General features: G+C 36.2%; 1 protein-coding gene across 1 annotated transcript in view; it reads right to left on the bottom strand.

The window, feature by feature from the left end:
• Positions 1–1,814: 1,814 nt before the first annotated feature.
• Positions 1,815–25,431, bottom strand: part of RABL3 (RAB, member of RAS oncogene family like 3) — a 37,613-nt gene continuing 13,996 nt past the window's right edge. Inside the window, exons 3-8 of the mRNA XM_082460111.1 lie at positions 18,830–18,959; positions 14,754–14,868; positions 12,420–12,570; positions 7,671–7,742; positions 3,694–3,732; positions 1,815–3,105 (exon numbers count right to left, since the gene is read on the bottom strand). Coding sequence (XP_082316237.1) covers positions 3,040–3,105; positions 3,694–3,732; positions 7,671–7,742; positions 12,420–12,570; positions 14,754–14,868; positions 18,830–18,959 — 573 coding nt within the window. The 3' untranslated portion in view covers positions 1,815–3,039. The remainder of the gene's footprint in view (positions 3,106–3,693; positions 3,733–7,670; positions 7,743–12,419; positions 12,571–14,753; positions 14,869–18,829; positions 18,960–25,431) is intronic.

Below are 25,431 nucleotides of genomic sequence, written 5' to 3'. Positions count from 1 at the left end.
CTGCATCAAAATCACCTGGTTTGCCTGTTAAAAATACAAAATCCTGGCTCTATCCCATATACATAGAACTGGGCGAGGGGGGCAGAAGAAATCCTGGAATCCTCATTTTAAACAAGCACTTCAGAGGACTTTCATGCACTTTTGAGTTTGAAAGCCATTGCTTTGAGTCCTTAAATGTAGGTGCTTATTAATTGTTACTCGAAGTTGGATCCTTTTCCTACTCTATGGAGCAGCGCTGGCAGGCTCCAACTCCAATTTTGCATTAGGCAAACATACTGGGGAATATGTGAGGCTCAGGGGCCTCCCAGTGCTAGATTTCCTGGAACCCTTCCTCTCCTACCACAGTAATTTAACTCAGTTTTGGGACTATGGAGAAATGAATTTTTTAACTTCCTTCTCCTCCTTCCCCCAGAGTATCCTCCTTTGAATTTTAACAGATGTTAAATCAATGCAGACATCCTGTTAGACTTCAAACTTCTTAAAATAGACGCTACCTGTGCTTTAAAAATTTCAATTAAACCAGCATTTAGATACCCATATAAGGCCCTACCTAGGTTGGGTGCTAAAGCACATACTGTTGAAATGAAGACTCAAAAGCTCTGATTATGGCAGCGGTTAGGAGCTCTTCACCTCAGTCCGATGGCCCAGCACATCAGTTCTATGCAGTCCACTTCCAGAATGGAGAGAAAAACAGCAGTGTCACGGCACCTGGATTATATCATAGATGTCCCAAGTTCAGGAACTTCTGAGAACCTGAGTAAAGCTGATATGGATCAACCCCTTTGGGAGTGGCTCTCTCTCTAGAGCACTAAGGTAGAGAGACCAACCCAAATCAAATCCTTAGTTGGATTCCAACTAAGCAGCCTGGGGGACAGATGAGTGGCCATAGATCTTCATATCTGGTTGCCTCCACAGTGAGTAAGAACGTTGGTTAGACATCTGAATCACAACAGGGGAAAAAAAAAAGTTCTCTTACAGCTAGCAATTTGTTCCATCAAGAAAGTAAGAAAATTAAGGCTTTAATTAACACTTTTTAGGAAGTATTTGGTATTTCAACTTGTTTATTACCTAAAAGCAATTTTTATGAGCAGGTCTCAGGAAGTCTTAGCAAAAATTATGCTTCAAAAGATTCTTTTTGAAGAACTCTGGCTAATAACATTCACTTTGGCCAACAACCTTATTTTGCTGCTATAAATGCTGCAACAAACTTACCTTAGATGATTAAAATCATTTTTTCTTAGAAAACTATAATTCAGGAGTCAAGCCTGACAGCAAGAACAAATGAAGTTGAGTACTGTTAATTTTTCAAGGTTGACCCTGAAGCCATCAGTGATAGGTTATTTTCATCTTATTTTTCAATAAGGGAGAAAATAGAGAAATTGGAATAGATCTTCTTTCTAATTAAGGGTTATTGATTTATTTTTTAAAAGAGGAATACAAAGAGCTTCAGTTGGTTTAGGTCTTCTGCATATGCATTTGGTTTCTACTTCTTAACTGCACAGCCACTGTCACAAAATACTTGTGCCAAATTCCACATACAGATCCTGATTTGCATAGCTCTCCTTTATGTCAAAAAAGAAATCAGGGCTAACTCTTGTGGGGGAGGATGTGAAGAAAGACTGCAGGATATTCTAGCTGATGAAAAGTGCTTTAAAATCCTTGCCAAATTCCCAAGACTGACTTTCTAAAAGCACTCTCTAACATCGTCATTTTAATATCCTCTTTCAGCACACCTTGATTTCCAAAGTACGGAATAGAAAGAGAATTTAGTGTTTTTTTCCCCTAGTTTTAAAATGAGAAGCTGAAACTGTGTATTTATTATTATTATATTTTAATATGGAGCAAAATCAGGAGTGCAGAGACCTCCTAGAGAGAAGAATACATGTGAAAAGGAGTTGTTGAATAAGGCAGCAAATTACAGTTTTCGTAAAACAGGTTTATATATTAACAAAGACTGGGGCAAAGGCAATTATACAAGCAAAAAAGATGGGTAAAAAAAGTAATGATGAACAATTATGCATATACACACACACCACCCCCAAAAAATTTTGGATTATGAAATCCAAGAATCCTAGTCCATAATTCATGTAAATGTGTTGCTGTGGAAGTTATTTTTACTTCTCTCCATAAATACATTGTTGACACAAAGAATAATATTCTTAGTTTACGGACTATAGTTAAGGGACATTTTAGGAGTTGACCTTTCCTTCAAAAATAAAAATAAAAAATGAAGAGGCTGTAAATCTCTCTTACTGTGCTTGTGCAGGTCTTAGATTTCACCCTACCTATTTCCAAACAGAAAACAGTAAGAGGGTGCAGACAGCTGTAACCTAAAGAGTGAAGGATTTAGTGAGCTGTCAATTTCTCGCATAATTCTTCTTTTCTGGTACTGCTGTCCTCTATGTATTATTAATCTATTTATATTTAACTCCAGCTATTAGTCTGCCTCTTCCAGCCACTGAGCCATTTGCAAAGGAGAGGAGAGAGAGACAAGGGTTGCTATTATTAGGCATTCTTTTGTGTGATGAAGGTGGAGGCAGTTAAATAACACCATTTTGCTTCTTTGAAAATGACAGAGAGTGTTTGGGGTGGACAACTCAGGGCTGGTTAACATAACCTTTCCCCTCAGAAGGTAAAACAATAGAGATACATTTTTGAAGTACTTAATTAAGCCTTCAGCAAGGAGTGTGGGAAAATTACAGACCCATAAAAACCCTCCAGTTCTGGGCAAGGGTAAATTTTCTCTGCAGCATTCTGTCGCTGCTCATTTACTGCATCATTTTAACATCTCGTATTTCCACAAGGCTTTTATATAATCTATAAACAGGGACAGAAAGGTGAGGAACAGAGAGAATGGGGACAAAGTTTGGACTTCCCATGCTGTTACTTCCTTTCAGTTTTCCATTAAAGGGTGAGGGTGAAGGGTGGCATTTTAAGATGATTTCGTTAAAAGCCTGAGACATTAATAATTGATACAGCAAGAAGAAAGCTGTGAAAAACTGCCACTGCTTGCTTACTCTTCCAAAGGATGAGTGTCATTCAGTCATAATGTAAGCTCTTTAATGTTCCTCCCCCAAACCTTTTTCGATCAGGAAAGCCTGGAATCTGTAGGCAAGAAAGATAATCATATTAGGACTCAAGCAGGCAGAGTTCAAATGCTAATAGCCTTTAAAATGTTCTCCTTATTTTCTGTTTCTGTATGCTGGGCTGTCGTTCTTTAAAGAACTATCTTTCTGCGGTTTTACTCAGAAAACCACAGCAGATTAAATAATAAAAAGAAATTCTACCAAAATGAAAAACATTTGCCAAGCAATTGGTGATAGTGCCATCTAAATCAGACAGGATGGTGGTGAATCTCATAATATTCACCTATTGGACTTTTATATGAATTATTTGCATTGTGATAGACTCTGGATATATGCCTTTGGAGTCTCAAGCAATTCTATTATTTTATAATGTAACCTAATATCTGGATTCTTTTTGTTTCTTAGACCCTTATTTTCCCTTGATCTGATTTTTTCTTTTGTATTTAACAGGACAGAAGAAAGTCAGTTGCTTGGGCCTGCAAAGGACTCCCTCCCACCCCACTTTAAAAAAAAAATTTCAAAAATAAATTTGGAAATTAATTTCAAATAAGTCAAACCTCTCTCCAAATTCAAGAAATCATTTTATCAAGAAAAGATAGATACAGACCTGATTACCATCTCTTAAAAAGTATCTCTTCTCTATGACCTGTGAAAAACAAACAAAGATTTTAAGGGCTTAGCACATATACCTTGAAAAGGTGGTAACTGCAATGGCCACTAATGGCACTAAAAGGTGTATACCCAAATTAAGAGTCTTTTCAACAGCAATAGACATCTAGTACAATGAGTTAAATCTGGTGCTTATGAGATCAGGATTGTGGAAGTATTTTTATAAAAGCCTGCCTCTTGTTCCAAAAAGCATTAATGATAGGTCAAAAAATACATGAACAACAAAAAAGACTAAATAACCAGAAAGTGACATGAGATCCCATGCAATTCCTAGTGTATGGCTGCAAATTTGGCTCAAAGTTCCCTAGCAGTCAGCCCCAAAAGGTACCAAACAGAATCCATAAGATAAAAGCAAAGCACTTTTGCTACTACAGTAGCATAACTATTCTTTAAAGAGGAGTCTGCCTGTGTAATGTAGGAAACTGCCACATCCCTCTAGTAAATACAGTTGTACATCCTGTCGGTCCTTAATGGAGACAGATGACACAACATCAAAAGCAGTCAATTAACTTCTTTTCCGACTTAATCTGCACCCTTAATTCAGCAGTTTCGGAACTGTCTGTATTTGGTCAGTAGGAGAAATAAGGTAAAGCAGTGGATGTATCTGTACAAATCCATCACTACTACTGAAAAGAAGCCTTCAAAATATATGCCCTAACATAATGAGTTTAAGAGCACCATATTTTCACATGATGAAAAACATTTTTTTTTGAATTTTATTTTATTTTTTATACAGCAGGTTCTTATTAGCTATCTATTTTATACATATTAGTGTATACCTGTCAATCAAAATCTCCCAATTCATCCCACCACCACCCTCCCCCCCCCCGCCACTTTCCCCCCTTGGTGTCCATACGTTTGTTCTCTACATTCACATGATGAAAAACATTAAAAAAAAAAAATGAACTCTGTTCTAACACTTGAGAAACTGCAATGGTGACAGAGGCAGTATTACTTTCTTTACGCAGAGCTTTACATGTGATTAAGAAAAGTTCATCAGATTAGAATACAGATTAGCTGGAGATTAACTCTAAGACATTAGAATCTAGAATTATGAAGCTAGGAATTTCCTCGGAATAAAGCGGAGCATCTTCTTCCAGGCCTGCAGCAGCTTGCTCTCATTGGCCTGACAGCCATATCATCTGTATTCTTTTTATCTTCGAGACTATGGATGGGTTACTTTTAGCCACAAGAGACTCAGGGTAAGGTTGCACTCACTGGCCTCAAAGGTAGAAAAGTTGGTTCATGATTAGTACACATCTAAAATACTTGACCCCACAAAAACCATGACAGGACTGATTTTCCTTCCTCTCTCCAGGGTAGGAAGGGAAAATTCTATTACTCTAGAGTGGTTAGGAATTACTATTAGCGAAGGGAGTGTGGAAGAGGATTAGATTCCCTCTTGGAAAAGAAATCTTTTATTTATTTAATTTTTGAGCCTTTGCTGCTGCAAGCGGGCTTTCTCTAGTTGCAGTGAGTGGCGGCTACTCTTCGTTGTGGTGCATGGACTTCTCATTGCAGTGGCTTCTCTTGTTGCAGAGCACGGGCTCTAGGCACACGGGCTTCAGTAGTTGCAGCACATGGGCTCAGTAGTTGTGGCTCGTGGGCTTAGTTGTTCCGCAGCCTGTGGGATCTTCCCAGACCAGGGCTCAAACCCGTGTCCCCTGCATTGGCAGGTGGATTCTTAACCACTGCACCACCAGGGAAGTCCCTTGGAAAAGAAATCTTTACACTAAATTCTGGAAGATATGATGTAAAGTCATATCTTAGCTGCCAAGTCCCTTGCTTTCAGGCAACCACCTCAGACTGGAGGTTTGGCCCAACTTTTTTTTTTTTTTAATTAATTAATTAATTAATTAATTTTTGGCTGCGTTGGGTCTTCGTTGCTGCACGCAGGCTTTCTCTAGTTGCGGCGAGCGGGGGTTACTCTTCGTTGCGGTGCGCGGTCTTCTCATTGCGGTGGCTTCTCTTGTTGCGGAGCACAGGCTCTAGGTGTGCCGGCTACAATAGTTGTGGTGTGTGGGCTCAGGAGTTGTGGCTCGTGGGCACTAGAGTGCAGGCTCAGTAGCTGTGGCAAACGGGCTTAGTTGCTCCATGGCATGTGGGATCCTCCAGGACCAGGGATCGAACCTGTGTACCCTGCCTTGGCAGGTGGATTCTTAACCACTGCGCCACCAGGGAAGTCCTGGCCAACCTCTTAATCCACCTGACTTTGTCTGTGATTTAAGAAACTAAGAGAGAAGCTGCTTTTCAATTTTGCTCATAATTCCCTGCCCTCAACTTGCGATATCCTTCTCTTATCAAACCATTTTTTAAAAAATTATTTATTTATTTATTTGGCTGTGCCAGCTTTTAGTTGCCGGCACGCGGGATCTTCGTTGTGGCATGTGGGATCTAGTTCCCTGACCAGGGATCGAACCCGGGCCCCCTGCATTGGGAGGCCTTAACCACTGGACCACCAGGGAAGTCTTAACCACTGGACCGCCAGGGAAGTCTCCTCTTATCAAAACTTGCTCTCTTCTTAAAACCAACCAAGTTCCCTCTAATTTTTTTTTTTTCAAGTAAAGTCTTGCCTGACAACTTGGGTCACACTGATCTATAACCCATTGTTTCTCTAGGATATAACTTATTACATTTTATTTTTTTAATTTTAAAATTAATAGATTATTTAAAATTTAAACAATATACTCTGGGATCTTTCCATGTCAGACACAGATCTATATGATGCTGCTCCTAGGGGACATAGATAGCGGCCACGGATCTAAACCAAATGGAAGTTCTTACGTTTTAAGTTTGAAAACAACGTGGAGAGAAAATCTGGTTCCTTGCAGTGCTTCCAACCATTTTTTCATGTCATGACACATTTAGAAAATGCTAATATTTATACATTAGCAAATGTACAAATGGAGTAAATGGAAGAGCCAGGCCAGGGGCTCTGGCTGCTCTGAGAACTGAGGGGATCACTATCTCAGTGCACCTGTACCCTTTTGGCCACACACCAGTTGGGAAGTTCTGCAATAAAGCAAAAATTTCCCAGTGGCCTAATATTAAACAGGGATGGAGTGTGGGGCTCATCTTATGCTGACCTATTGGACAAAAGAGCCAAATATTAGATCTCTAAATAGTTAAAAGAAAAATGATTCATAAAGAAGAGCTATGAGGAGGAAAATTTTTTTCTTGGGAGATTACTTGTAAAAGGAAATATAAGACAGAAATTAATCTTTTTTCAATAATAATACAGAAATATATCCTGTTTTACTTTACTACACAATGTCAACATTGGGTAAACAATTTAACTTGGTCAATATTGTATGCAATGCAGCTGTATGGCCTTGTGAAGGAAAGACAAACAGTGCTCTAATTTACCAGTATGTTGAAAATGCTACATTTTCATTCCAGTTCTGGACAATAAGATGATGCTGGTAAGAGTCAAAAATTGGAATGCAAAGGTTTCTGATAGGGAAAATTAGGGAATCAAGAAGATGACATAACCTTAAAAGTATCAGTAACATTTATATGGAGAATATTAGTAGCTGGGAGAGCAAAAATAACTCAGGGCTTTAAGCAGAATGTCCTCAGTTTAGTGTCTTTTGTGGGGACTTGGGGGTGGTGAATAAGCACAAAAATGCTAGAAAATATGGAAACATAAATTGTTTTAAGGAGGGAATTAGGTATCTTAAAAAAACCCATCTGAATCCAGTAGCTTTCATTCTTTGCTTAGAGAACAATGGTGATAGAATAAACATGTCGGCAGGCCTTGAGCAATTATACCAACAGATAAGAGAGATCAAAACAAGTAGTATTCAGGCTGTGAAGTTTAGGATGAAGGAATAAACGGACAAAGCATTCTACAAAGAATTTAAACTCTCATAATACATAAATTAAGTTTAAAAATAACTTAATTGAAGCCATTACCTTATCAAAAAACCTACTGAGCTTGACAGCATTGGAAGAACCTGCAGCTAAGTACCGTGGATTTGTGCAATCCTAGAAGATAAAACATAAGATCCACAATTAAACGTTAGGAAACATAAGCTCTTTGAGTCATTACTGTTCCTCTTGCACATTTCTATAGTAAAATATTAGGCATAATACTCTCATAAAACATTCAAGTAATTTTCAAATTATGATGCACAGAGCAAAGAGGAAAGTGCTAAAGGAAGATGAGGCCACTTACTCTTTGTTATTTAGGCAATTTTAGAGGACACTGAACCACTGTATTCATCATTAAATAATTCATAAAGGAAGACAGGATTATTAATGTCTTACTAACAACAAAACCAACATACTAATTAGGTGACCTGCCTACCTTTACCTTCAAAAGCAGAAATAGAGCTATTAAAAACAGACAACACTTTTTTTTTTAACATCTTTATTGGAGTATAATTGCTTTACAATGGTGTGTTAGTTTCTGCTATATAACAAAGTGAATCAGCTATATGTATATATATATCCCCATATCCCCTCCCTCATGCACCTTCTTCCCACCCTCTCCTCCTTGTATATATGTGCCACATCTTCTTTATCCATTCATCTGTCGATGGACACTTAGGTTGCTTCCATCTCCTGGCTATTTTAAATAGTCCTGCAATGAACATTGTAGTACATGTCTGTTTCTGAATTATGGTTTTCTCTGGGTATATGCCCAGTAGTGGGATTGCTGGGTCATATGGTAGTTCTGTTTTTAGTTTTTTAAGGAACCTCCATGCTGTTCTCCATAGTGGCTGTATTAATTTACATTCCCACCAACAGTGCAAGAGGGTTCCCCTTTCTCCACACCCTCTCCAGCATTTATTGTTCGTAGATTTTTTGATGATGGCCATTCTCACCGGTGTGAGGTGATACCTCATTGTGGTCTTGATTTGCATTTCTCTAATGATTAGTGATGTTGAGCATCCTTTCATGTGTTTGTTGGCAATCTGTATATCTTCTTTGGAGAAATGTCTATTTATGTCTTCTGCCCATTTTTGGATTGGGTTGTTTGTTTTTTTTGATATTGAGCTGCATGAGCTACTTGTATATTTTGGAGATTAATCCTTTGTCAGTTGCTTCGTTTGCAAATATTTTCTCCCATTCTGAGGACAACACTTCACTTTTTAGTACTAGTTACTCACCAGTGCTCAACTAACTTAAGTACCATAAAGTTCTTAGGAATAGTAGGAAGCATGAAAATAAAGAGCAAGAGGAGCAAAAACCAAACAGAACAGTGGCCAGGGACTTCTCACTCACTGAATGCAAGGCACTACATCTCTTGGTAGGCCATAAAGATAATAATAAACAACAGATATATTTTTGGTTAAAATAAACAATAGAAAAGTTTATTTTAAAATATCATTAAATATTATTTTTAATAATAAATAATAAACAACAGATATATTACTATTAGGATAAAAATAGGAAAAAATAGGGCTCTGAAGAGACAAAAGAATCTGAAACATTATAATGAAGTGACTAGTACATTGCAATGATTAGTAAAGACCTTAAAAGGTTTACTATCCCTTTCCTGGAATTCCGATGTTGAATTGCCTTAGCTTGTCACCACTGACTTGCCAACTCAAGAGATCGAGTATTTTGATTTGTACCTCAAATGCCACCTAAGACCCAACCATGGGGATATCATATAGGCTCCTTTGCAAGGATAGTATTTATTTTTTCAGTTATAGATCACCTGTGTCCCTTGGGAAATCACTGAAATTATTATTGTTGCATTTATTCTGATTCTAATCTCTAAGCCCACATGATTCCTTTCCAATGCATTTTGTAACAATCCCTATTTTACCAATATACAACATTCAAGGCTCACATTTTAAATTCTGACCAGAAGCTGTACATTTTCCAAAACCACAAAAGAAAAGAGAGACTACAACTTTTCAAAGATCATAGAGTAAAAGAAAAATCAGAGGTCTTCAAAGCCAGCAGGCTCTGAATCTGAGTATCTATCCCAACATCTCTAGATTGTGTGACATTGGTTAGGTTATTAAACCTTTAAAGTTGAGCTTATTCATTTGTGAAATGGAGATAGCAATACTTAACCCATAGGATTTTTGTGAAAATTAAATGAGATAATGCATGTCTGACACACAGTAGGTACTGAAATATTAGTTTCCTTCTTTCTTCATCCCAAGAAAATGCCATCAGATTGAATTTTCAGACACAAAAGCACCTAACATAATAAAAGATAATTCTATATATGGATTAAGCAGACTGAAATGTCATCGTGTATACTGTTGTATTTGAAATCATGTTTGAACACATTTATACAGCAATTGAGGCATATAAAAGACAGACCTTAACTAGATCTGTATTAGATATGTTTTACAAAACAGATATTGATCACATAATCATCAGAATGTCAAAAGACTTCAGAGATGACTCCAAATAGAGCTAAAGTACTAAATACAAAAATTAAATCAAACATCAAACAAACAGACAAAACCTCCCAAAGACTTATTTCTAAGCCTCCACAATTTCCGGTTGACCAGGCTAGAGAAACCCTATGATTTTAGGAAGAGAATTTTAGATCTGAAAGAACTATAACTATCTGCTATTGATCATGGCGGAGGGCAAAGCCTGAAAATTGATAGCTCTAAATGCTTGCCTAACCTTGAGAAAGAAACATTAACTAGGGAAGATGCTTCAGAATGATCACTTTGAAGTAAAAACATAACAGAGGAAAATTTGTGCTAGACACAAAAAAACCTAATAGGATTTAAAAAAATAAGTAATCTCCTCCCTGCTTATAATTTAAACAACTTGCCTTTTTTTTTTCCAGGCACAAGAAAGCTTTGCTTCTATCTTTGATGTATACAGTTATGTTAATTCTTACTTTTTAATAATTTTAAGTAAATTCATACAGTAACCAAAGATGCTAGCACTAATACTGTTAAATTAGTTTTTACTTGAGATTTTATATTTACTTGCTGAGTCTTTTTGACTGTTACCTCTTTTTGAAACTCTTATCTAATTCTCCTCCTCATTTTTTCTTCCCTGCATCCTCAAGACCCTCTTGTGTCTGCTGTGTTCTTGAAGGTATACACTGATAAAAGGCCATAAGTATGTTGTATGTGAATTCTGTGAAGATCATGTTTGCCACTTGAGTACCTTTACATCTTGTTAACAATTAAAGATTGCCCTGACTTTGGAAGTAAAATAGGAAAAGCACATATCTAGATGATTGTCACAGAAACCCACAGGCACTGGAAACAGATGCATTCTAAAATACATTAAAAGTAAAATAGTATGTGTCTAGCATGTGTAAGCACTTAATAAATGCCAGCTACTTTTATTATTAAAAAAAAAGTAATTGCTGGAACAAATTAAGCCTATTCAATGGTAAATTTCCCTTTGGAAACAATGTTCAAAGTAACCTCAGTACTTCTTCAACAAGGATATTATATATTCTATGTAACAGGAATTCTCTGGAATATGATGGTCCAGTGTTGACTACCTGGGCATTTATGCTGAATATTCTATGGTGGCAGCTGAGAAAAATAAAGCACCTCCACTGCAAAGCAGAATGTAAAAAACAATGGAATGGCAGGCAGAAGCTGACTCAGTTATAGGGGTACAGGTGGAGTTGAACCAAGCCGCGTTCACCAATGTTGATTCACAGAGAAAGGGCATCAGAATCAGCTGAGTCATTAGTTAAAATTACTGAGTCCTTCTGTCAAACCTATGAATAAAAAGCTCCAGCTGTGGGGCACTTATTCAAAAATTTTCACAAATACTATAATATTGAATACATAGTCAGGTTTGAGTAACTGGTGATCTAGATGATTTCTAACAATTCTTTCAGCTCCGAGATTCTAAATGTTAGCTGAAGGGTAATTAAGTGGAAAACAGGCTTAATTGTAGAGCATGGGCTCTGGAGTCAGAGTGCCTGGTTTGACCTGTGTAACCTTGGCCTAATTACCCCTCTTTGCTTCTAGTCTTTGTTTTTAAAATGGAGGTACTTATAGTACCTACCTTATAGGATTGATGTGAAGATGATGCATGTGAGATAATGTACATAAAGCACTAGAACAGTGCTTGGTACTAATAAGTGCTTAATAAATGTTAGCTATTAGTGGTATTAAACTACCACCACCACGTCTGGAATGCCAGTGCACTGATACGTTGCAGAAATCCTACTTGCGAACAATGACATATAAACCATGACTGAAGCTGCTGGCCAGGATCATTCTCTAGGCAACACTAACTAGCTTATATGAGAACTTTTCTAGCCTTCTTAATGTCCAGTTCTAATTGAGCTAAATATCTCAGGAAGGGACTCAATCCATTGTATAAACTAATGCTTATACATTACTAACTATACATTAGTTTATATAAACTAATGCTTATGAAGCACTCCTAGTTTACAGTTTGTAATTTTCTCATTTATATATTTGTTTACCCTTTAAGGTAAATTCTGTAGTTTAAGAAGCTAACAGGCTTTTCTAAAGCAAGAATAAAACAAAGTTTGAACATTCCAACAGGTCAGCATATAAGGAGGCTTTGCCCATCTCATAATCTATGTTGGCTCCAATCTCATTACTTTTTGGACTAGAACCCAAATACCTGATTTCAAATATAAAGCTTCTTCTGTGAGAATACAGAACTTTCGAAGTCTTTGGTTTTGCCTTTACCTGATAATAATACAAACATGCATTAGTAAAAAATACACACCAAATTAATCTCTTCTGCATTGAAATCCTCAGCCAGGAAAGCAGTCCTAGTTAAAACTTCATGGCGCTTGGTTTCATGAATCTGATCCAGTTTAGTCCCTATTACCAACAGTGGGATTTGGTTATCAGCAAACTGTTCCCGGTCATAATCCCTGTGATAAATAATAATGAAGAGGTGAATAGAATTTACCTTTCTGATGTAGATGTGTAATATTTAAATGCAACTACTCACACTATTTTACAGATACTTCACTGACTCTTGCTCACCCATTACCTATAAACCTACTTTTCTCCCACCTACTTGTTCATTTTTTCAATTAGTCCTCGCCATCTTTCAGGTTCCAACTATTAATTCAACTACTCAAAATTTGTCCCATCGGTCTTTATAGACTACTTGAATAAACTGAGTGCCCACCAGGTATATGAAAGTAGGTTGACTTGACTTCTCCCAAAGCTCTGTCTTCTAAGGCTAACAGCTCAGGAATTTTTCTGGGTAGATGCAGAGAGTGGATTCAAACCTCAGTGGAGAGAAAACCCAGTACCCTAGCATGGCAGTCACGCCTTTTGCCAGAGGGGAAGATGTCAAGCTTCTGGGTACCTTCTGGGTTATGCATAAGCTTTACAACTACCATACTCATTTCTGTCTATGAATAGTAAAGAAAAATAGATCATTTTAGGAAAATCAGAAATAGGAATGTTGAAGGCCAGAATAAATCAACCATAGGTGATGCTACAGCCTGGGGAAAGATGGATTCAACAAATGAAAAGGGAAAGAAACAGCTGAAATGCAAAATGAATAGTAAAAGGAAAGAATTAAGTACCAAATAGTTGTTTGTCCTGACACGAGAGCTGTGGGAGACACAGAACAGGTAGTAAGAATCACTTAGGGTTAGTGGCCTTGGGTCACTGTCTTTCTATTAATGAGAGGAACATAGAGCTCAATGTTGTTCATTTAATATAAATTCTACCCACGTATGAGAAATGAAACAGATTTGGATTTCTGACATATTATAAGCTCAGTTTATAACAGTCAGCAAAATCTGGTTGCAACACCTTATGACAGGAAATCAATATTGCATAACCCAATCAATACAAACCAGGTGAGCATAATTTTTTTCCTTCCTTTGACATCACTCTTCTTTCTCTTTGAATAATCTAAACTGTGATCGTGTGTGCGCCCACGCACGAGAACTTACCAAATTTTTTGCCCTTCACAATAACCTTACAGAGCCTCAGTTACTGTTCAGCCTTGGAACAAAATTGTTTTGAATTGTTACCTCCCATTTCATAAAAATACTATCATTCTAATTACTGCATCAAAGCCAACAATAGTTTGAGTTCAAGGCCTTTGATTCTTCTTACTAACATCAATGTTGACTTAGGAGACATGGTCCAAAACTGAAATTTGCTTTATTAGAGAATAAAGTTTTGAAAGTGCCCTCCTTTAGGACTTTTTCCCCCCCTATACTCTAACTCTGGCTTACATACAACTTTTTGTATATATTTTATCAAACATCATCTTTGATACACATATTTGTCACTTGCAGTCTTTCATAATCTCTTGCACATTAACATATATATTTATTGTATATATGTAACATAACATATATGTTGCACATAATATATGTATATTTACAATCTGTTCTCTTATTTCTCTTTTTAGCTTTCCTTTTTCTCACTTTCTTTCATTAAATCTTACATCCAATTTGAAATTTGATCTCAAAATCCTTTTTTTCTTTTTAAATCATTAGGTAAAAAACAAATGATGAATTTTATCATGAATGGATAAGTCTGATAACACCTTAACATCACAAAGAGATAGATAACCAGGTATTGTATTATATGCTCGGTACCACTTAGGCAAAAACAAAAACCCTTGCATCTATCAGGCCACTATATTTAATGACCATTATGAAGAAGATTAGGATTCAGAGAAACAAATGATGTTGGAACAATCGGACATTCATATACAAAAATCAACCTCAACCAAACCCTCACACATTGTAACTAACTCAAAACAGATCATAGATCTAAAAGTAAACCAAAACCTGTAAACCTTCTAGAAGAAACACAGGAGAAAACCTGCATGATCTGGGATTAGGCAAAGAGTTGTTACACATGATTCTAAAAACATAATACATAAAAGAGAAATCAGACTTCATCAAAATGAAAAACTATTGCTTTGTGAAAGATACTGTTAAGAGAATGAAAAGACAATCTACAGACTGGGAGAAAATATATGCAAATCAAACATTTTACAAAATGTTATTTTGGAGGGTACATTCCTGGGATTGCTATAGCATTTCAAACCAACTGTGAAGTAATCTGGGCTTACCCATTTGTTACCAAGACTCCAGTTGGCACCAAATCCCTGTTGAGAGCTTCCAATGACCAACGATACAAGTTTTGGGATGACTTCTTATTTGTTAAGTCATGGACTAAAATAATACCTAAAATAATCAAAGAAAATAATGTCAATATTGTAACAACTCCTCTTCATTTCACAATTGGCAAAACATTAGGTTGCTTACTGAATGCATTTTGGTACGACTAACAAACTCAGGCACAATTCTTTTAAAATTTCCTCTGTAAGTTCTTGCAAATAATTATTTAAAAATAATTAACTAAAAGCTTTTCTTTGTCAGTTATATAACTTTTAAAAAATTCTACAAGGGCTGACAGAATGTCATTAAACTTTAGAATGTCTTTTCTTTTTTTCTTCATTCAACACTTAATAAGTGCCTACTCTGCCTGGTCCTAATTACAGAATTACTTCATCAATAAAAAGAATCAAAACCACTTCAAGTATATAGGAAATTATATTCATTCAAAAAGGTATTTTTTTCCACATTATGCATCTGTCATAGACATCATATATACACATATTACTTACACTCATTAAAATATTTAATAATAAAAATTTATTAAAATGGTATTGATTTAATTTGATACAATTCCTATTCTTTAGCTGACAAGATGTTTTCTTGTAGATCACCTGAACCTAATCAACTCAAAAGTCTAATCGTTTAGTTCTTCGGATTAATGGCTAGCTATGTAAGCTTGCTCTACCTGTAAGAGATCTAGTTAACAAAGCAAAAGAAATATGCCACTAGAAGGAGGTAGGAAAAGATAGTCAAGAAGTATGAATAGTAGAAAACAGATGGACTTTTAAGAGATTGAAAAATAGCAAAATGTAATAAGGTTTAGAAATACAAGTAAACAGAATCAGTTAAGATCCTAGACAGAAAGGTAAAGCAGGTTATTACCATATGATATAGACAAAAAAGGAAAAGCTTTAATGCCTAGTGAAATTTAGGGTACCATCTTGTGATCAAGAGATGATAGGTTTTTAAACCCCCAACCCTTGCCTATATTACCCAGGTTCTACTGTGAAGAGAGAATGTGAAACTGATGATTCTTCCATCTTCAAGATGTAAGATATGTAAATTTGAAAAAGAAGGGCATAAGAGTTAGAATTCTTTGGCTCCTCTAGTTTTTACAGACATTGTGCAACTAAGGTGCCTGTGCAAAGTATAGTTGACTAGTTCCAGTTAGCTCAGATAAATCTGTATCTCTCCTGGGATCTGGAAAAAACAGAGATCTGACACTTGCCCCCGTGTCCAACTGCATTCACTCTACCTTCCTCGATGAGGGGCTCTATTAGGCATTAAGGAAACATGAACAAGGATAGATTTTAAAAAAGGAATAAAGAGCTACCGTTAAAGAATATAGCTAACATTTATTCAGTATTTATGTGGTAAATATTGTGCTTTATGTGTGGCATCTAATTTGATTTTCAGAACAGTCCTATGAGGTAAGAATTATTATCTTCATTTTACACATGTGGAAACTGAGGCTCAGAGAGGTTGAGTAACTTACCCTAGGTCACATGGTAAGTGGGGTAGCCAGAATTTGAAATCAAGTAATCTGACAGTAAAAGACTGGAGGAAGGCAGAATAAAGTCACTTCAGGGCAAAGGAGTGGAAGATATTTTCTCCTTTCCTTATTTCCTAGGTATAAATACCACAAAACTATGGGTGGGTTTGGTTGGGAGAGTGAAAAGATTACAAAGGCCTAAATGAGCTATTAGATGGACAGGGAGGAGTTTATTTTTTGAGGATCTCTATTTAAGGCTTTTGAGCTTTTAAGGGCATTGAGCACCTTTTTCCTTATTTTCCTTCTTTCATTTGGGCTGAGAGTTCCTGCTTTGTAGATTATGAACTAGAAGGGACGGGACACAGTGAGGCCCAAAGGAAAGAAGTCAGGGTGATAGCTGATAAGAATATGTTCTAAATCTTTAAAAACAGAGAGGTGGAGACACTTTACAGGTTTCCTTTGGGGATTACCAGCCTCATTCATCACAGTGGGAAGAGGTAGGGTATTGAGGGAAGAAAGTTATTGCTAAGAATAGACTGTATTTGAATGGAGTGATCCTTATATGCTCTGTTTCTTAGAAAACTAAGGATGGTAGATGGAGTAAAGAACCTTGAATGCTTCTACCAAGAGAAATGTTCCAGAGGTAGGCTCGAAGAACACAGAAACTGATTTTTCTTTCTTTTTCATTGAAGTATAGTTGATTTACAATATTGTGTTAGTTTCAGGTGTACAGCAAAGTGATTCAGATATATATATATATTTTTTTCAGATTCTTTTCCATTATAGGTTATTACAAGATATTGAATATAGTTCCCTGTGCTATACAGTAGGACATTATTGTTTATCTATCTTATATATAGTAGTATGTATCTGCTAATCCCAAACTCCTAATTTATCCCTCCCTCCCTTTCCCCTTTGGTAACCATAATTTTGTTTTCTATGTCTGTGAGTCCCTATTAAGATTGTTCTTAATAGGGAATTTTTTTTAAGAAACAGGAATATCTCTCAGTCTTACTTGTAAAACTAACATAGGATATATGAAATTACTTCAATAATATTTAAGGAAGACACAAATCACTAATGGAGAGTAGGTATAGAAAAGATAACCAAATAAATACAGATTTAGATGGATTTCTTCAGTACTTACTAAGCTTACAACTCAGAATTCCATGAAGTTTCTAGGATTTGAATGGTCTTTAACTTTATTATTTATTTATAATTTTTATCCTAACTCTCAAAAAGATCTAAACAGGAAAAGTGTTATTTATCCAAATTTTTCTTTGCCAAATCAGATTGATATCAACTTTGACAAGTCATTTGACCGATATAATCCAAGTTTATCACTTGATCCGAGATCTAAACCAGGCTTCATTTCTTTCTCTCCTGCTCTTTAGCAAGTCACCTAATACAATACCAGTCTTATCTTACTGTTTTCTCATTTATATACATTCTATTAATATATGCCATTATCATGTACTTTATCATGTATCATTATGATGTCATATATTAATGTCACCATCTTAAACTGTGTTTTGTTTCATTTATGAATATTTTGTTTCTTCAATTAGATTGTGACACTTTCAGATAGAATTCCAAGCTAAATGCGACATAGGTCTGAACTAACATGACTCATCCTGTATTCTACAGTACGTATCCAATGGCAAGAGCCTTCTCTAATTTTTTAAGTATCTACAACATCTTATGATATGGGATAAGACATTGAAAGAGGAATATAAGTAATGAAGATGGTACTGAATAATTACAATGCTTACTTAATATAGAATGAGATCTAAGCATAGTATAAATGAAGGCCAATTAATAGCTAAGCATCTACCAGAAAGGAAGGGGTAAGATACCAAATCTTTTGGTACATCAATCAAAGAGAAGTTGAAATTATATTTCACAGTAAAAAAAAAAGGTAAAAAGGAATTAAAGAAAAGAGAAGATAAAAAAATTCTATAGGTAAATCACAGGTGTCAGTAGTTTAGTTCCTGGACACAGAGTAGGCACTCTATGAACTGCAATTATGTCCTATTAAACACCTCTACCTGGAAGTCTGCTCCAGGTGTTTGTATATCTATAACTGGATGAAATTTCTGCACCCCTAAAAACATGCTTAGGCAGCTTTTATAATTACACAGGACTCTCTCTAAGGAGCAGATGAAAAAAAATCTCAGTATCTCTGTGACACCTGGCTTAGACCATGGGACTCCTAATGGTATATACTCAGTTGACCGAAGAAACAGCACTCCCAGAGGACAGTGTTTTGGAAGGTTCCATGTTTTATGTCGAGCACCCAAACTATCTCTCAATATTTAGTTTATGACAATAATATAAATAGAAACACTTAGACAAAGCAAATATCTAATGTTCTGAAATATACAGTTAGAATCTAAAAAACACGAACTGGAATGTGATATGCAGATTTAAATTAAGAATTGGGAGTATCTTGGATCTTCCTTAAATTGAGTCCAGCATTCCTCCATCAGACGATCTGAGACCATTAATATATGGTAAAAATAAAAAATGTTTTACCATTTACAGAGTTGTAGAATACTGCTCTTGTGCTTTTCACACTGCTGGCACTGCCCACAGAGCCTCCAACATCCCAAAATTCTATATAGTAGGTCTTCTCTTCTGGGGTTCCTTCTTTGTAGTCATGAACCTAACAAATCAATCCATCAAAATAATTATTATAGCCACTAAGAAAACTCATAAACACCCTCATTCCAGTTTAAAGCACTGAATATTCCATATCAGCAGCTTACCCTCTGACTCTCTAATCACCACCTCCTATCTTTGCAGCTTCCTCTCTCTAACACTCCAACTCTAATAATAATCTTTGACCCCAAAGGTCCCTATAGTTCATGGATCCTAACACCTTCCAAAGTCCCCCCTTCCACTTCCAAACCTTCACTTCCTTCCTAACTAAGCATAAATTCTGCTATTCATCATTTTAATCTCTCTTTTACCCCTCCCTCACATAGTATTCATTAGACAAAACTCCAGCCCTGATTATATCCACCTTTTCCTGTATTCCATGTCTGCAACCCAGCTAGTGAGTGTAATGTTCAGAAAAATATACATTCAAGCTAACTGGATTCATTTTAAATTCAAGTCTACCTTTGGAGCTCTCCTTCAATCAGTTCCATAGTCTATTTCCTCTTTTCCTCCCCTAGGTAACTATTTCACACTTACTCCTCTTTTTCAAACTTCCAATCTCTCTTCCTTGTCCTCAAGCACAGCTAATAATCTTGCTTCCAGAGACAGAAGCAATCAGAAGAGAACTCTACAACCTGCTCTTCCCTTATCTATCCACTCCCTGCATCTGTACCCATATAATCTGCTTTCCTTGCAGCTATTATAGATAAACTGTCTGTGTCCCTAAGGTCAAATCCCCTTCTTATGCATAAAATCCCATCCCTACTTTCTTATCAAAGAGGTAGCTCTATCAATTCTCCCTTTCATCATCAAATTTTCCCTCTCTGTTGGATAATTCCCACCAGCGAACAACCATGCCATAATTTTTCCCATCTTAAAATAACCTTCTCTTGACCTCATGTCTTCCCCTAGCTGCCATACCACTTCTCTATTCCTTTTTACAGCAAAATCCCTCCAAAGAGTTGTCTCTTCTCAACTGTCTCTAATTCTTTTCCTTACATTCTCTTTTGAACTCATTCCTGTCACACCTTTTGTCCCAGTCACCCCACTGAAATATTCCTTATCAAGGTCATTAATGGCTTCCACACTGCTAAATCCAACGATCAATGAACAGTTTCCATCTTACTTTACCATCTGATAAAACTAATCACTCCTCTTTCAATACTTTCTTCACTTAACTTACAGGATATCATACTGTTCTGCTTTTCTTCCCACCTCACTGGCTAAGCCTTTTTAGTCTCCATTTGGGTTGTCCTCATCTCTCTACCCTCTTAATTGTTAGAGTGTTCCAAGGTTTAGTTCTGGGATATCTAGCAACACTTGCTCTTTTGACAATTTCATCTACTCTTATGATTTAAAATGTCATAAATACGTTGATGAATTCCAAACTTATATCCATCCTGGACCAGTCCCTTGAACCTCAGACTACCATATCACCTAACTACAATTTGGATGTCTAACAGGCACCTCAAATTTAACATATTTAAAAATAATATCCCAATCTTCCTCCCAAACCCATTCTTCTCCCAGTTTTCTCTGATTCAGTAAAAGGCAATTCTAGCCTTCTAGTTAGTTGAAGGGCCAAAAACTTAAGCGTTAACTTAACTCTTAACTTAAAACTTAACTCCCCTCATACTGCATATCTGATTTGTCAGCAAATTCTGTTGCTTTTGCCTTAAAAAAAAATCCAAAACCCGTTCATTTCTCACCATCTCAACTATTACCACCCTCAAAGCCTCTATCTCTTTGCCTGAATTAATGTAATCATCCCCTAACTGATTTCCCCACTAGAGCCTCACCGACTCACTTTCCCACCACCCTCCATTTGTTCTCCATATAGTAGCTAGAGTGATCATTTTAAAATGAAAGTTAGATCATATCCCCCTTCAATTCAAAACTCTCCAATGACTTTCTTACTCAGAGTAAACTCCAAAATCTCTCTCTTTCTCATGGTCTAGACTCTATAAGAATTTACTGCTTATATTTCAGAAACGAAATCTGAAATATGGCAACCTTATCTATTAGAATATAGACAAGAGCCAGATTATAATACGGTGGTTCAGGGGTGTACATCAGAATCTTTCAAGTTTTTTTTTTAGAAATATACATGCCAACAAAAGCAAAAAGTAAACAAGTGGGACTACATCAAATAAAACAGCTTCTACACAGCAAAGGAAACCAGCAACAAAGTGAAAAGGCATCCTATGGAATGGGATAAAATATTTGCAAATCATACATCTGATAAAGGGTTAATATCCAAAATATATAAAGAAATAATACAATTCAATAGCAAAAAACCCAATTTAAAAAATGAGCAGAGGAACTGAATAGACATTTTTTCAAAGAAGACAAGTGGTCAACAAATACCTGAAACAGTGCTCAATATCACTAATCAGAAGGGAAATGCATATCAAAAGTGTGAGATAGCACCTCACACCTCTTAATATGGCTGTTATCAAAAAGACAAGAGATAACAAGTGTTGGTAAGCATGTGGAGAAAAGGGAACCCTTGTACACTATTGGTGGGAATGTAAATTGGTTCAGCCACCATGGAAACAGAATGAAGGTTCCTCAAAAAGTTAAAAATAGAACTACCATATGATCCAGCAATCCCACTCCTGGGTATATATCCAAAGGAAATGAAAACAGGATATTGAAGAGATATCTGCACTCCCATGTTCTGTGCACAACAGCCAAGATATGAAGACAATTCAAGTGTCTGTCAATGGATGAAGGAATAGAGAAGATGTGATATACAGCCATGAGAATGGAATATTATCCCATTATTCAGCCACGGGGGGGAAAAAAGGAAATCCTGCCATTTGCGACAACGTGATTGGATCTTGAGGGAATTATGCTAAGTGAAACAAGCCACTCAGAGAAAAAAAAAAAAAAAACAACTGCATGCTATCACCTATATGTAGAATCAAAATAAAAAGTTAAACTCATAGAAACAGAAAATAGAAAAGTGGTTGCCAGGGGTTGCAGGGGTGGGGGAAATAGGGAGAAATTGGTATAAAGGTACAAATTTTCAGCTCTAAAATGAATAAGGTCTGAGGACCTAATGTATAATATGGTGACTGTAGTTGATAACACTCTATTGTATAACTGAAACATGCTAAGAGAGTAGAACTTAAATGTTCTCACCAAATAAATAATAAATAAACATGTGAGGTGATGGATGTGCTAATTAACTGGATGGGAGGAATCCTTTCACAATGTGTAAGAATATAGTAAATCATCACAATATACACTTTAAATATCTTACAACTTTATTTGTCAATTATATCTCAATAAAGCTGAAAAAAAAAGTCCTTAAAAAAAAAGAAATATACATGTCAGACTTACTGAATCAGTAACTTTGGGGTCCAGTCCTTGGCATGCATAATTTGAACAATTCTCCAAATGATTTTGCTGTAACCTCTAGTTAAGAATTACTGATTTTATACAATGGAACTCTTTTGGTATCAGGAGGCCTAGACTATATTCATTGATTGCTACTAATTATCCCTGATATCTTTGAGTCTCAGTTTCTTTGCTTATAAAACGAAGAAGTTATGTTCTGTATATCAAATGGCTCTGAAATAACAGAAAGCAAGATAGCTGAATAGTTAAAATAAATGTCATAAAATGTATATATCAATATATATTTAACAGAATGCTTCATACTTTTTACTTATTCACAATTTTTTTTTGGTCCAAATCCTTTTGTCCAAGGAAAACTTTAAGTAAATAAGATATTCTACAGATAGCCACATTGACATTAAGAGAAGACAATTAGCAGACTGGCAACAAAGAGGATAGGACACAAAAATGACAACAGCAAAATCACAGCAGTTGGGGACCATTGTGGATAACAGAAAGTAATCTTGTATACTGTGATAAAAGGTATCACTATTTTGCTATATGGCATAAATAACTAATAATATGTAAAAATGTGAAGTCATCAATAAAAAGGTTAAACTACATGAATTCTGTTTATGAAAGCAAGGAAATTTATAATTTATATTATCAAGATTTCTAAGCAAAACAACTGAAACGAACAATACAAGGTATTATAAGGAGTCAGTTACCTGGTATCAAAAAGCTCAACCACTTTAGTGAAGCTTTGTTGATCCTGCCACCCTCCCCGGCTCCAAAACCAATCAGGGCCGGTTAGGTACTCTTTTTATTTGCTCCCATAACATCCTGCACAGTTCTATCATTTCACTAACCACACTGTCTTATTTATCTGCCGATATCTCTTCTATTAGACTCTGAGCTTAAGAGCATGGACCATATTATTCATCTTGGTAGGCCTACAACATAGCATAATACCTGGCACATATTAGATGCTTTGATATGTTTAGTTAAATCAAGGAATAAATTCAGGATATATCATCCTCTAAGGTTTTTTTATACTCAGTTTATTATTTTACTGAATTCCAGTGCTTCTCAAGTACAGTTCTAAGAACAAACTAAATCAGAACCAATAGGAAGGCTTATTTAAAAAAATACAGATTCTTGGACAACTCTTGAAGCTTCTGGGGTGGGGCTCAAGAATCTGTATTTTAAAGAAAGCTCTCTAGGTGATTCTCATACATAATTAAGCTGGGCAACCATTTAAGTACATCATTTTTTTCTCTAAAGTTATCTCAAATGTCTAATGTTTACAGACTGTAAACAGACTGTAACTCCTTCCAGAATAGCCACTATGTACTACAACTTCCAGGTAGCATGCCCTCTTAGCCTTGCAATGTACCAAGTCTATTAGCCAGCTCCCTTCTGGCTACACACACTTCCAAGCCAGATTCACCCACTCATCTGTACTCTTCACCACAAAATACCTTCCTTAATTAAATCTTTTCATGTTTCCTTCCAGAATTAGAAGAGAAGGTACCCTTCTTTCTTTCCAAACTGGTGAATTAAACTATGTGTTACTTAATTCAAATGTAATGAATCCTAAGAACTTTAAACCGTGGCTTGTAGCTCATAGCTATGACATAATATCTTTTATATGGGTGAGTGATCTCCAAGGGAAAGCTTGACATTTTAACAAGTATTGCTCTTGACACAATAAGTGGTATGTTGGTGCTATACTAAGAGCCCAACATGATGCGGGGTAATGCCAAACTATAAGAAATGTGTTTTATATTTAAATCAGGTCATCAAGGAACGAATATTTAAAGTCATTACAGACTTTACAGCTATATAAAGAAGGATTTTTCTCAACAGGTAGCAACAGTACGTGCTGATCATCAAATGGGAAAAGGAACCATACTGTAACTTTGGTACTTCTCATTTACTCACGTCTTAACTTTTTATTGGAAATCAAATCACGACTAAGTATAAAAGGTTTTGTCTCATTTGAAGAGTTTATTCATTGTTTGTAATTTTTAAAAAGGAGAAACAAATTTAGTAAAGAAAATGATACACATCAGGAAAGAGCAGTGGATGTTGTAGATATTCTCTAGTAAGTTTGGTTTAGTATGTGTGCCTGTAGAGCTATTATTAAAGAGTCAGGAAGGTAGGCGGTCTTAGGAGAGAGTTGGGAGAAAAGACAGAAGGACAGAAAAAAGTCAACAATGAGAGTGTACCAGGGGAGTAGGAATTGAATTTGTCTCATTCATTGCTGTACTTCTAATTCTTTGCAGTGTCTGATACCCAGGAGGTATGCAATATATATAATGAATGAACAAATGAATGAATGAATAATATCATAAAGGTGTCTGCTAATTGCCTCTTCCTTACCAGTAATCTTGTTTTGCCTTCAGCCAAGTTCATTTCCTCTATTTAAAAAAAAAACCCTTGGACTTCCCTGGTGGTGCAGTGGTTAAGAATCCACCTGCCAGTGCAGGGACCACGGGTTCGATCCCTGGTCCGGGAAGATCCCACATGCCCCACATGCCACAGAGCAACTAACTTCGTGCGCCACAACTACTGAGCCTGCACTCTACAGCCCACGAGCCACAACTACTGAGCCCGCGTGCCACAACTACTGAAGCCTGCACGCCTAGAGCCTGTGCTCCACAACAACAGAAGCCATCACAACAAGAAGCACACACACTGCAATGTAGAGTAGCCCCCACTCGCCACAACTAGATAAAACCCTCGCGTGGCAATCTAACGCAGCCAAAAATAAATAAAATAAAATAATTTATAAAAAAAATAAAAATAAAAAAATAAATTAAAAAAACCCTTCACTTTCCCCTTCTATTCTGTACCCATCTGCTCCTTTATTTAACCTCTAAACCACTGATTTAAACCTGTTTCTATTTCCTCTCTGCCTACTCACATCATTTGGTTTCTGCCACTAACATTCCACTGCATTTTCAAAGGTCAGCACTACCTTCATCGTCACCAAATCCAATTTTTTTTTCCTCTTAGTCCTTATATCTCTATATTATTTCATACTAAAAATAAATCCCTCCTTCATGAAATTCTCATCTCTTTTTTGCTCTTGCGGTATTTCATCATCTTGGCTATCCCTCCTATCT

Source organism: Balaenoptera physalus (assembly GCF_965194825.1).
Source record: "Balaenoptera physalus genome assembly, chromosome: 4".
Classification (NCBI taxonomy): Eukaryota; Metazoa; Chordata; class Mammalia; order Artiodactyla; family Balaenopteridae; genus Balaenoptera; species Balaenoptera physalus.
Note: the sequence above shows the minus strand (reverse complement) of the source record. Positions and strands in the feature narration are given on the sequence as shown.